The sequence below is a fragment of the Diadema setosum genome, chromosome 18 (genome assembly GCF_964275005.1).
Source record: "Diadema setosum chromosome 18, eeDiaSeto1, whole genome shotgun sequence".
Lineage (NCBI taxonomy): Eukaryota > Metazoa > Echinodermata > Echinoidea > Diadematoida > Diadematidae > Diadema > Diadema setosum.
Genome location: NC_092702.1, coordinates 4,185,701 through 4,200,861, shown reverse-complemented (window position 1 = coordinate 4,200,861; position 15,161 = coordinate 4,185,701). Strand labels below are relative to the sequence as shown.

Genomic DNA, 15,161 nt, shown 5'->3' with positions numbered 1-15,161 from the left:
TCTTGATATTAGCAGCGCGACCATCATCCCACTATTTTTTGCCTGTGAATGCAGCTATTATCTCACGACATTCCAAATGCAGATAGTATGCACAGGAATTTTAACATTTTTACAGCCAATTTGAATGTCGTGTCGGTGTGCCAAAAAAAGAGATGAACAATTAACTGCTTTATTCTCTTGCCATTTGTATTAACTATAATTGATAAATAATCGATACTCTATCAATAAGAATCTGATACTTTAGATTCTCTACAAACAACAAGGCAGGGCTAATATCCTGAAACACAAACTACAGGAGCCAGTAACATGTACTACTATGATTATTAGTACACAGTATGATGGCATCTATATACTTTATATTCACTTACAGATTCATAGGTCTACAACCAATGTGATCCTATATCATATAATGAAACACATCTATTACTGTACATAATCATTTGCTTATCAATCAAGAAACCCCATTAATCATATCTGCAAATTAGGTTACAGTCTCACTTCCGATCCATCACAAGTAGATTGCAAATATTCAGTCGTCTTTCATTGTGTCCTAACAGACTGAGACAACCACATCTTCAAATTTCAAATTAGAAAAGTACTCAGAGAGTGTGGACTTCCGCCAAGCAGCACCTTTTCCACCAATACTCTCATGATGACAATCGCTCGTCACTATTTCCCAATGAGAAAGACGCCTTTCTGTTGGTGTCTCACAAGCCTATATCACCAGCAGCTTTATACTGCACACTGCGCCTCAAGCGCACACTCAGTGCGCGTATGCACACCTTAAATATGTGCACCTTGAACTCTCTCATTTACTCTGTTGGCCCTATTTGCCAATGGTAATCCTTCAATTTTTTTTTTAAAGTATCCTGGATCAAGACAGTTAACCGGATCACTACCAAAATCAAAATCATCTGTTCCGTGCCTTGTCATCAACCTTTCCTGTAAGTTTCATACAAATTCATTCATTATTTTTTCAGTTACTTTGCAAACAGACAATCAAACCAATGCCGAGAAAAACAGAACCTCCTTTAGCGGAGGTAATGATAAACTTCACATACACTGTACACAACCTCTGTCCCTAAAAGCCTTATTCCTCATTGAAAATGAATTCAGAAAATGACGATTCTTCAAAATGTACGTGCAATTTCCGACAGTCGATGTGAGGCAAAGGATACTGAAGCTCTGGTCCGTGATACCTAGATGCCAGAGGTTGATCCGTAGATCATCGGCAGAAATGTACGTCTCGCCATCGCTGTTGACGGATATTGAGTTGATGTGGTAGGTGTGGGCATTGGCAAACACTCTCCTCGGGCTGGCCTCTACCATTAGCTCCATGGGCTCTACCGCTGGCAGCCGGAGCTTCGTGATGGCAGCTGGGTCCAAGAGTACGCCGTCCTCACCCATCAGGTTGGACCCTGTCCACTTCTTGTCTCGCTCTGACACTTTCCATAATTTCACCGTTTTGTCTGAAGAAGAAGAGGAGAACAGTGATTAGAACCACACTCCAGTAACTGAAACATACTGAATACAAGAGTATAATGTGCTTGTCCCTATTTTGAGGATCAGAAAATTGGTCCGGAAGACAATGTTACAAACAAAAATTCCGTGTCTGGAGGCAGAAACTGAAAGCTTTTGACAAGTTAGATAACTAAAGGACATCTATTCTGATTGCCAAGGTTGACATATGAGATAAATTATTAAACAGAGATGAGTTTTAATTGTCCTTGGCTCAAGATTTTTTTTTTTTTCTGTAACTCAAACATGTACTCTTTGCTGTGTCTACCTCATTCTTGTTCACAAAATGTACCAAAGTTATACATTGAGCAGCACAGTAAAAATATTGATTTAACTTATCTTTATCACAGCCACAATCATACTGATGAATAAAAAAAAAATCCTATAATACAGACAAAACTTTATATAAAATCTAAATTATTTGCAATCAAAATATATGCATCTATTACACTGATGTTGTTCTTTCTTTATAGTTTTATCCCTTTTTCCACTATGTCATGATAGAATCGTCATAATCATAAGATGTATCATTCTACTTCTTGTATGTTAATCAAATATTAGACAACCCTTTATCTACATACACACTGTACACAAACAAAGACACACACACACACACACACACACACAAACACACACACAATGTCATTCATTCTTCATTATTTCTTTATTCCACAGAGAATGCGAGAATGCAAATTGGGTTTGATAATGAATGGTAACCTTTGTGGCCTGGGATAGAGAGGATATGAGGGACAACTGATTGATATATTGAACCAGATGTACAATCATAGATTCAATTATTCCCTATAACCACCCCACAGACCTGTCAAAATGCATCAAAAGCTCCCTACCATATTTAGTCATTGTGAAAAATGTGTTCTTCACAATTTTTTCCTTCTTTATCTTTGTGGTTTGCCGTATCCTTTCCTTTTAGCTGGAAAACATTTTTTTTTTTTTTTTTTGGCCAAGTCCTGACAAAATCAATTCATATTCCAACTTCACAATACTTACTTGTACCTTGCCAGAATCCACTTTCATCATACTAAACATTTTTTTTTTTTAAATTGCTACTACATGTAACTGATACATAACATTTGTAGCATTTCATGACTCTAGAACAACATGCTCTGTGATTCTTCCATTATACATATTTCTTAGTGCCCCTGAAAAAGGACATGCCCTTTTATCATGTATCCTTTTACATTAGCTGGAGAAAAAAATCATGTTTTAAACTTTTCTATACGATAAAGAATCAGACAGAAAGTTACTTTAGATTCTACTTTTAGTTCTAAAACTCCACAGCTTATCCAAACTCTACATTTAAGTGCATTTACTGGTTTAGACTTCTGCCACCCTGTTGAATGATGACTTGCACTGTACATTACATTTGACTGGACAATTGCACTTCTGAAACATACTTTGAAGGAAGTTGCTTACAGATCATATTCAGCCTTATCACACATTGTTTTTTATATTAAAGCTATGGAACAGTACATATTTGCAAACTTACCATTCGTTGATAGAAGGAAATGTGCATGATTCTGCCTCGGAAGCCACTTGATTTTGTTGATTTTCTCTTCTATTTCTAAACTTTTGAGATAGTCAAACTCTGGTTCGTGGCTCTGGAAGGTGCTGTATACGTTGTATTCACCTCGAGGTGGTATTGCGTCTTTGGACTGGCCATGCAAAGCAGCAAATGAAAGAGTACAAACAGAAGTTGGAACACTGATTCAAAGATCTGGAATAATGATAATTCACATTACAGTTTAAATCAATTACTATGATTGAAGTTTCAACAAAAAAGGCATTTCAGAATATACAGTATATGCCATATATTTAGCGAGTGTAATTTTTCATGAATCAGGACTTCCCAACAATTTTGTGAGTGGTTAAATTCATGATCATCCAGTGCAGTCATGAATGGAGAAGTGTACAATGTACTGCATGCGCACACGTCGCATTCATGTCAGGACAAGAGTTAACGTTTTCACGTTACAAAATTCACAAATAGCAACTGACTTGCGAAATTTGAAAAAAAAAAAAAATAGAAACCTCATGAAATATACGGCATATACACTACATCTGTAGAATTTGATGTAGCTGCTGCTGCAGTCTGTAAATTTTGAAGGTACAAATGTAGAATATTATGGAAAAAAAAAAAGATGTCAAATAAAAGATTCACGGGAAAAGTCACCCATAAAACTCTCTCTCTCTTTCTCTATCTCTCAGGAAAGACACTGCTTCATGGAATGAATAAAAGCTTTCATTCTCTAATATCAACGCATCTAAAAATGTGTGTTATCACTGGTAAGCTTTTTTTTCCCCCCTTGGCTGATCTTCTTTTTTTTTTCTGCAGATACTCTTTGCAAATTTGATGCAGAATAAGTAAAAATCCTAATTGAGAAAGAAAGACGAAGAGGGAAGACAGGAGAATGTCTTCAGAGAAGACAAGCATCAGTAGTTGCAGGTTTTCTGACAAGGGAAATTTCCTTGAAAAGCGGAAAATGCCAAATATGACAGAGCCGGGCACAAAAACCTTTAATTACGATTCAGTTTCCAGCCACACTGTAGGCATCTAGGGCAGCATGAAATGTCATATGATAATTCACTGAATGGGGCTGCCTATTCCTTGTTCTTTTTTTCTTCTTTTTCTTCTTCTTTCGTGGCTTATGTATCAATCAATCTGGCCTTCAAGTTTATGCCATCCTGTGTCCCAGTACTCAAGGATTCCGATGAGGAAATCCTTTTGCCCCGGGCAGCTTTCATCACAACCGTCCCTTTTTACACCACAAACTACCTGCCACACAAACTGGGTTCAGAGTCGGTGATAAGAACATATACATGTAATATATAGAGTTGAATGCGGGCAAGACAATGGGACCGATCTACACATTTCAACTCGACCTGCAAAGGAGTTTTTTGCAGTACGGTATCACCTGCCATGTTCTCAAAACATCTCAGGTTTCGGGCATCATAACGTTATTTGGACTGAAAATCTGAATTAATTTCAGCTGCATCCCTGAATGTTGACTGTCAATTAAAGTTCAGTTTTCAAGTGTTTCGTTTATCATTTCCTGCACTAAATCATAACCTTCATATTAACGAAAGTTGTAACATTACCTTTCACGCTATGTGAAAATCATCAGCGGAAAAATCTACCATAGAACCATTGCCTACTCTGAACTGCAGTTCCATTTTAAAGGTCTTGTTTACCTTTGGGAGCAGTAAGTTTAAAAATGTTCAACATATCACATTTGATGCATATGTGTAGGTCAGTTGTATCACAAAACATCCTACCATATAAAATTTTTGCAATAAAGCCTAAAATATAAGGAGATATCACTATTTTTCTTATTAAACCATAACTGTAGATGCTTTAGTCTGAAAACATTATTATTATAACTATTGTTCACATTTTGTATATTTAACAATACTTAACATCAATTATACTGGTTCAAATTTTCACATTGGTTGTTTCTATCCCTAAGGTAACTTACATTTTAAAACTTTTTCAGTTCAATGCAGTCCAATGTTTTATTTCATTTTTTGACAAGAACATATAGACATCACTTTTTCGGGTAACAGAAAATAAGATGCGTACAACTATGTAAGATGAAAAGAATGTTCAATGATTGTACCACCTTACAATAATTATAAATTGTCATAAAACTCAAGTGATTAGAAGTAAAGTAAACAGTATGCAAAATTCGAAAAATGGAGGGACCCACTAAAAAGACAAAGTTTGTAGGATGTGGGCCCCTCAGAGGAAAAACATCAGTTGATAGCAAAGTATAAGTCTATTTTGAAGCACTAATGCTGAGTTTTTGTGTCATCTGCAAATGGTATCCCTTTAATGAAATGTGCCACATAGGGGAAGAAAAATTTACACAAAGAGACAAGCATAGAAAAATGAGTTTTATCAAACTTACAGAGGTTTCGCGTTGAAATATAACTACCCGTCCACCTTTGTCACCTGTTGCTAGTAGTTCTCCATCATGGTTGAATTCTACAGTAGAAATTATGTCAGCTGCAAGCGGGAAAGAAAAAAATCATGACAGTATTAAGATGGGAAGCAGATGGTAACAGCATCACCTGCATAGAAAAGAGAAGTTTAGGGATATCAGGGAATACAGAATACATCAAAGTTAATGGACGAGGGTTCATCGGTTCTTGCAGAATTGGTTGCTGAATGATTATACGCTAGAATAAGGCACAGTATGTGTGTGTGTATATGACACACACTTTGGCCAGTGCCTGATGGATTGCGGAGCCATAAGATCTGTGTAGGGCTTTTGCATTATTATCTCCATCTGGCATACCATTATGGCTGGCCGCATCAGGGGCACAATACGGCATCAGCGAAATTTTCATTTGCGGTGCTCTTAACCCATTGGGGTAGCTATCAGGTTTCCCTGTTTGTTGTTGTATTTTCAACTATGCCTCATGACTTTGATTATAAATGCAAATCATTATAGCCACATCCTCAAAAAATAACACAGGCACTGCTTCCTTAAACAAACAAGTGAAACAAAGCAAACAATGTATTACACTGTGTACATTGTACATGACAGATGAGTTGCATCATGAAGCACTTCTCAAAAGAAATATATCGTCGCAAGGGCGACAAGACCTTGTATCTAAAAAAAGTGTCAAATGTTCAGGAGAGCAAAAAAAAAAAAAACATGGCAGCAAAAGCACTGTATCAAATGGGAGAGCCTTTCCTTTCACATGCTGTGGTGGCTTCATTTTGGGGGTAAGACAGCCAGGATTTGGACAGGACATCAGATCACGTAAGTGATTATCTAACCATTAATCCCAAAAAGTGATTTTCACCAAACTTTCAGATACAAAGACTTGTCATGCCAATGACGATATAAAAAAAAAAGAGATAAATCCCAGTTTGACGCAGAGTTTAAAGGACAAGTTCACCTTCATTAACATAAAGATTGAGAGAATGTAGCAATATTGGTAGAACACATCATTGAAAGTTTGAGGAAAATCGGACAATCCGTTCAAAGGTTATGAATTTTTGAAGTTTTTGTGCAGTCACCGCTGGATGAGAAGACTACTGCAGTGTATGATGTCACATGCGTACAACAATATAAGAAAAATATAAAGAGAATTTCAGAAAATGTAATCTTTTGAAAAAAGTACAAATTCCCTTGACTCGTTACAGACATATGTTATGGGTAATATTATTCCCACTGCCTTTAGAAAAAGGCAAGTCAAGTGCTATTTTATTATGCAAAAAAAAAAGTGAAAATATGTTGAATTTTCTTTACATTTTCTTTATACTGTTGCACTCATATGACATCATGAGCCTTAGTAGTCTCCTCATCCAGCGGTTCCAGCACAAAAATTTTTAAAATTCATAACTTTTGCATCAATTGTCCAATTTTCCTCAAACTTTCACTGATGTGTTCTACTAATATTGCTGCATTCTCTCAATCCTTATATCTACAATGTATGAAGGTGAACTTGTCCTTTAATGATCTCTCCAAATTAGTCATAACTAAATGGTAACAGATCATAAGTACAAGAACTTTGTTTGACCCCTGAAAACACAGGTAGTCAAAGAAACAGGGTTTATTAAAGATAACAGGACATGCAGATCATATTAAAATGTCACACCATCTGCTCCTGGAGCCAGTACATGCACTAAACCCCCAACACCTCTCTGACAATACATTGTACACCCACAGGGACGGCACCCTTTCATTTCCTGAGGAAGATCAGCACATCCTGGTGTACATGCCTCCTGACAATACCACAAACAACTAGAGAGTGGTTGACTGATATTTTGCCTTCCATTGTATTCTCACTCTATCTCTCCATCTCCCTCTCCATCCATCTATCTCTCTTCCTATCCCTCCTTCTCCCTTTCTCTCTCCTTCCCTCTATCTCTCCCATCTCTCTCGTTTTTCATGAACAGGTAGATTCAAGCATACAATGTATGTTTACACTGATAATGTTCCACTGTACACTGTGTTCAGCAGGAACCTACAATGTAGAGGGCAACACAGTTTGCAGCAATGTGTGCATGTTCTGTGACACACACCAATATTCCTCTGTCTGATGCTTACATTTAAAAGGTGTTTTTATTCAGGAGGAATAGCATACCAGTCGTATAACACTGCCAAAATGACATAGAAAATGCTTCTGGAACACAACTGCTTACAAGCTAAATCCTTGCCAGTCCAAGTGAATCTCATCTTAGCATAAACCAGGCATTATGTCTAAATTTGCCACAGAGCATTTATGCATATATTTTATACAAGGACAACTCACGTATTAGCAGCCATACAAATTTGTCCTCCAACACTATTGAAATGAAAAGAAACAGTATATTGAGTATGTGCATCCTGTGTACTGTACCTTGTACAAGTATACAATATCTGTATTGAACATGATAAACCTCAGTGGTTTAAATTTCTGGGTGGATATTTCTAAATCACACAGGCATGTACAGCTGTAGCCTTTGGCAGTCCACTGATAATAATCAGCCTACATGTACACCTATGTAGTCATTTACACTTTAACTAAAAAAAGAAGAGGAAAAATATCAAGTACCGTAAAGTTCCGTGTATAGGTCGCACTATTTTTTCGTCAGAAAACATTGAAAATCGGGGGTGCGTCGTATACACGGGTACAGTCAAATCACAGAAAAAAATCTGTCATGTACACCCAATTTTATAAGGCCAACTTGGGGCCATGTATGCCCATCAACGTTTGGAAGGTAAGCAATCACTAAAACTTATGGATAAATGAGCGATCTTTCAATCTAGACACACACAAAGGCTGCAAATACGAGATAAACTGGATACATCAGCCTTGTGCAGTAACGATGTATTAATCTGGCCATAGACAACAGCTGTAACAGCACTGCTGTATGCTACCGATGTCAGTTTACCAAGCTACCAACAGCCAACCTAGTAGCTGGAATACAGGATGTACAGGTATCACTACTAAATTACCGATGCCGTAAAACTTGTCAATGTACTAGTATCAATATGGCCATAGACAAAAGCTGTAAAATACGGAGTAGGATCGACACTATGTCGCCGTAAATATGAACGATGTGTGAAGCATGCATGCATATCCATGTCGCTCGTTTGCTCTTCATTTCACGAGGCCAGCTAGCATAGCATAGCTACACTGTAGCTAGCTAGCTAGCTAGCAAGCCTTTGGCAAAGGCAGCAGCTGCAGAGAGGCTTTTGCAATGGACTCGCGTGCACACAGCGATCCGATCGGAGCACGCTTGCCTGTTGCGCGCTGTGTGTGCAAGTCCATTGCTCTCTGTGTGTGTGTGTGCTGAAATTATAGCGAGCTGCCTTTTGCAAAAGGCCAGCACTGTGCATACAAGCATGGTACAAGAGACACATATGTTACTGGTAATCCCTCCGGGCGAAACAACAGTGAGTGTAATTACCGTACACACCGTACGTCTCGCCATATGATCCCTCTGCTACACTTGTTGATGTTTTTCTTATTTTTCGTATTGAACCTTACAGACAGTCATGAGTACGATATGCATGACACATGTACCACGATTGAAAGGCGAAACAATAGCAAATAAGTACCGAGACAAGTCTCGCATTTTGCGTCTTCCATATTTTGCTGATATCCGATGAATATCGTTAAAAGAAAGCAAAAAAGGAAACGAAAAAATAGAGCAAATACGTGCTGCATTCTAGGGAAATTTTGAGCTGAAATAATATGTATGACACACGCAATATTTGCGTGGAAATTTTCGTGTTTTTTTATTTTTTATTTTTTTATTTTAGGTTCGAAAGTAGGGGTGCGTCTTATACACGGGTGCGTCTTATACACGGAACTTTATGGTACAACGTTTACAAGCTCTATACCAGCCCCATGGCAACACCTGTATCAAAGAGAAATTAAAATAGAATGTGTACGTACATGTACAGTGTAATTTGAAATTTACAGCACGTGACATTTATAATATCAGAAAATCCCAGTGAACATATTCTATGTCTGCATTGTGTACTAGTACGTGACCATAAGGATCAAGATCTTGCAAAATTTCAATAGCTACATAAAACGGCACACTGCCAAAAACATGTATCCTTGACATACAGTGTACACATGCATGCATGCATGACCTTTTGTTTTGTTTTGTTGTTTTTGTTTTTTCTCATGCTAGAAATGAAATGTACGGATGTACCTGTATCTGTTGTTTGGCAAGATAAAATGCCACGATATGATAGTGTGTCTTGAATTTATTACAACATCAACAGAAATTTAGGGGTAATGGTCACTACAGCAATTTTTGTATCAAAGTAAGAGTATACAATAAACATACATGTAAATGTACAATACATGTACAATGTAGGTACACAATAATGTTGGTTGATAGTTTTACATGTGTATGTAAAACTGTGTGGTTCATGGTTTGCAATTCATTTGTAATTCACAACAGCGGTACTCTTTTAATCATGAACCTCCTGTTAACACTCATGATGACATTATTATTGTGTAAGCAGGTACAATGTAATGTTGTTAATCACAATTTAACACACAATGTATCTGGGATACTATACTGGCCTCTACTCACTATCTAGAGGTCAAAGGTCCAAAGTTACATCAAAATTGCATACTTAAAGGTGTTTTTATTACTTTACTATACATAGTGCATTGTACATTGTAGTGGCACTTTTTTTTTCTTCTTTTATTACTGATGTCTTTTCAACTGGAAATAACCTTCAGCATCAAATGTGTACTGAACCTGCTTTATATCATACCAAACATATCATTTGATTAAAATAGGTTTGTAAGGTAGGGTTGCATCTTAGCAATCAAGTATTAAACTACATTGTATGGTCGATGAAGGGATTTTCTATCAAGCCAAAGTTGGAAATGCCTGTTGTTTATTACATAATAAATCCAGAAGTGAAGGCAATACCCACTTGAGTGACATGGAAATTGTGCTGTAGGGATTTTCCCTCTGTGTGCCAACTTGTCACCTGTAGGGTGAACTGCTACACAGTATTAAAGTACAGTGTGTCAGACTATAAAAACAACAGACTCTCATGAGCATTGTGAATTATGGTACCCTCCCTGTGCAGTGCAATGGACCAGAACTGTATGCCATGTACCATTGTGCAGCATGCGTATATATAGTGACGGGGAAAACTATGGTATACCTACATTGTACAGGCTACATTGTACATATTGAACATGTAGGCCAGCCCAATGTCATACTGTATCTTCTAGTTTTCTACTCTACTATTGTGTAATAATGGCTTCATATCCTCGACACAATAGTCTCCACATCACCATTACTGATACATATATATCACACTGTAATACACTGTAGAAACTGAAGTGAGAAAAAGTTGTAATGTAAATTTTCTGTTTCCCTCTTTAAGGAAGAGTGGCACTGGCCACATACGTCCATGTACAACATGTACAAAGCCGTTGTACTTGAATCAGCAAAATGTTGTAATCACTACAAAAATCCTGCCCACACACAAGCCACTAACGCTGACATACAGTACCCAGTGATACTGATACAGTAGTCAAAGTCTCTGTTTACCTGTATACAACACGTGTAGGTCCTACTTTTAAATGTGTACACCTGTACATGTACATGTACATTTGTATGCATGTGATGTATGCCTATACATTTGTGGACCAATTTGGTTTGGGTACTGTTTTTTAATTGTAATTTCTAACCCGAAACTTCAAGTACAATGCGTATGCCAAACAAAAGATAATTTATGCACTGACATAGCAATGCGCCTGGCTCATTGCATAACCAATTGTAGGTATTTTTGTTCTTCTTTGAGAGCCCCCCAGTTATGGCTGCCATAAGTTACAGGCCCATTCTCAGTAAAAGCGTTCAAATACGGAATTTTGGTGTCGCCGACATTCCATGACAGTTTGCGGTTTCCTGAAACCTATTAGATACTATTTAAATGTTTATGATATATCACGAGGACCTTATTTGTTAAAAGTAAACACGATCAAATGCGGTTGTCTGCCTTTTTGTATAAAATTTTGCTGTTGAACTTCGTTAAGACACCCAAAACGCAGTGTCGCCGCCTATTTTAGAATTATGTTTTATTGCTCCTCTCCATCCACAAACACACTTTCCAAATATCGTTTTCATGGACGATGAGCATATCATATGTGCTAATCACAATACTCAAAAAGTTCAAAAATTTTTATTGACTTCTTTTTTATAGCCTTTTGAAACCTGTCGCCAAGTTCACCGCCAGATACGTTACCAGTTTCTTTAGTGTTACAGCATTGCGAAAATAACAAGACTATGCAATGACCCTGTGTATATGAAACCCTGAGGATATACTTCGTACATTGCAAGTACTTAGATTTTTTGTGCAACAGCTATTTATTGAGAATACGGTACAATGCTTGAAATATCGGTTTTCTACATTTTTATTTGGACAGATACGTTACATACATTTCACGCCACCCACTGCGACAGATATTGCAATGTCAGACAAATTGTATGTTATACATTACTCCTCGGAATGACGCATCGATTCAACATTAAAGTTTAGTACAAGTGAGAAATATTTGGTAGATATCGCTCTCATAATAACATGATCGACCATATACGTTACCACAGATACGTTACCGCAGATACGTGACCGAATTTTGCTCATTGGTCTTGTGCTTTCAGGGGATCAAATCTGGTCAAAATTCATCCCTACACATTACATGCTTCGTTTTGTTGGACCTCAGGATTATATTCTTACACCAAAAGGACAGAGAGGTGAAAAGGAGCAACGCTTCCACATGATTTTTCTTTCTGCGTCAGTGTCTCACAACTTAATGCCAAGTTTTCCGACAGATACGTTACCACATAATCAAAATGCTGAAAAAAAATTGTAAATGTTTTGACAAACAAATCGTTGTATGCTCACAAACTCCATAGTTCTATTCTATAAAACCCAGCCACTTTCATATTCTATGCAACAACTTTGAACGTTTATTTTACAAGACGAAGCTATGATTCAGCATATCAGTTTTTTGCTTTTCAGATTTAGCAGATACGTTACGTATAATTCAGGGCACCCACGGTGACAAATAATGTTATGTAAAACAACGTGTTCATAAAAATATTCTGCATAGAATGACACTTCCATAAAAAATCAAAGTTATGTTCAAATGAAGAATATTCAGTAGAAATTGCTCTGTAACTTCACCGACAGATTCATTTACGGTACGCCAGATACGTTACCAAACTTTGAAAGAGTAAAAAGTAGTTTATGAAAAGCTTCCGAGAAAAGTTTCAGTGTTCTGTTGCATATTCATTCTAGTGTTTTTCAACATATGAAGAACTACTCAAGATTCATTGATAAGTTGAACAATTATTTATTCATTTTCATTAAAAGGGGTGAGCCAAATACGTTACCATAGGCCAAACAACTTTTTAGTATATCGAGTTCATAGAGACTGTACCTACTTCCTTCTAAGTGCCTGCAAAAATATATTTTTTAAACCTTGTTTGCATTATCCATTAAAACTTAATGAATATTTATAGTCAGATGGATAAATACATTCAGACGTAAGATGAGAATATTCTGTGAATGAAGAACTCAGCTTTCACATTTAGGCCTCTTTTCCACTACATTTCATAGTTTAAATATTACGTACAATGTTTGAAATGGTTAATTTGGGCTTACATCATTCATTCTTACATCAATTCATAAGGTAAATAATTAAAGAGGTGGTCAATAGCACAATCAGGGTATGCAATTGTGTAACAGGGCAAAAATGAAAAAACTTGGTGAAAATGCTTTTTTTGTTGTTTGTTGTAGCTGAGTGTTCAAATTTTCATTTCATGTAAAGAAAGAGTCAAAATTTTGCATTAAACTGCGCATAAATTAGCATCTAAATTAGGGGTGTCGAATTACATTGAAATGACTAATATATTGGAAAAATTCATTAAAAAAAAGGAGAATGCTTTTTTCATCTGATATTGCTGTTAGATATTCCTGATAAATATCCCTTTCATTCACCACCAGCACATAGCCATGACATATCACAAAATATGAATGAATTTCATATTTTCACTTCTCGAAATGGATGGTCAATTTTGTAGGCATTATTTTGAATTCAAATAAAACCACTTTTACATATTTTATCATATTTCACTTTTGCCAAAGAGTGAAGAGGCGAAACTTTCAGGAATAGGTAACAGACATATAGTGGCCATTATTACAAATTGTTATGAAATTAGGGCTGGTACTTTGGAAGATATTATATTTTTCATCTAAAAAATTATCTGTACAGTTTGACCTTGAATGTGCGCACAGTGTTTGGATCAATTCTCATATTTGTAAACACAGATAGAAGAATGAATGTGAGATTTATGATGACTTGAGTTGATATCCAAGCTGTGACACTCAAACAATGACATATTAAGCCAAAATACTATGTTTTTGCTTATGATATCTTTAGAAATTGAACAAGCATTGAAATATGAACACGGAACACTTATCATATGACCTTCATGCAGTATTACATGGGCGTGTATTGGTCTTATTTATGCTCAGCAATTTGTAAAAATATAAAAAAATAAGTTCCTATTGCTCAAATTTGCTAAAATTTTCACACAATAGATTTCTACATATGTACAATTCATGGTTAAAAAAACAAGGATATTCAATAAGGGGAAAAGATTCTTTAAAGTAGTCAAATCAGGATATACCTAACTGAAAGTACTGAAAAACGGCTGCACTTATTTTACTCAGCATTTGAAAATGGCTCAAAACTCAAAACTGGCTGAACATTTATTGGCAAACAGCACACCATATTGTAGTGTGTCTTCAGTACTTTCAGGAAAAGCGAAAAAATAAGCTGTTTCTCCATGTATAGCTGTACAGCATGGGTTAAAAGGTCACAATGTCACAAAAATAAGCCAGCATTACACTCCTACCAGGATGGGACTTCAGACCTTATAACTTTCTCCAGCTGAAAGAACCACTGTTTTTTATATCATGCAAGCAATGCCAGGAAAAAATCCATTAATTTGATACCAAACACATAGGGGTAGACTTAAAATATGGACCTCAAATCTTGATTTTACGTAAGTTGTAAAACGCTTTTTTTGACGCATTACGTGGGTTTTGGGGGACTTTTTGGTAATTAATCTTTAATAATTAACAGTAAATGAGAAGAAATTAGCTATTGTCTTACCACATGTGATTACTGATGTCTTGGCATGCTGCATGTGAATTTTTAAGTCAGTTGGTGCATTCTTTTAGAAGTTACAATTTTTTAAAGTGAGAAAGTCATGATTGCATACCCTGATTGTGCTTATCACCAGGTGATATTCATTACTTCATATACACAACTAAAATTATTACTTATATTTTACCAGATACGTTACCAAAGGCGATTCGATGTTTTTCAATAGTTATTTCCCCAGGAAAGCAATTCATATTTGTTTCCTGTGGAAATTCCAGATCGGATCGTTCCCTTTGCATGATTTGTGGGATTCGAAACTTAATTTGTAAGCGAAATTTGTTAAAAATACAAAGTGAATCTTAAGATTATATTTTATTTCAGCAAAAAACATATTTCAACCTTCCACACAGAAATAATTTCTACCAATTAGCAAGGGATGACAACATCTTTACCTCTTGAAAAACCCC

The 15,161-nt window shown here is 36.3% G+C and overlaps 1 protein-coding gene across 1 annotated transcript in view; it reads right to left on the bottom strand.

Annotated features, from left to right (window-relative positions):
* Nucleotides 1-15,161, bottom strand: part of LOC140241352 (serine/threonine-protein phosphatase 2A 55 kDa regulatory subunit B delta isoform-like) — a 33,360-nt gene that overhangs the window by 8,453 nt on the left and 9,746 nt on the right. Inside the window, exons 3-5 of the mRNA XM_072321086.1 lie at nt 5,445-5,542; nt 3,026-3,191; nt 1,179-1,469 (exon numbers count right to left, since the gene is read on the bottom strand). Of these exons, the coding sequence (XP_072177187.1) occupies nt 1,179-1,469; nt 3,026-3,191; nt 5,445-5,542 (555 nt within the window). The remainder of the gene's footprint in view (nt 1-1,178; nt 1,470-3,025; nt 3,192-5,444; nt 5,543-15,161) is intronic.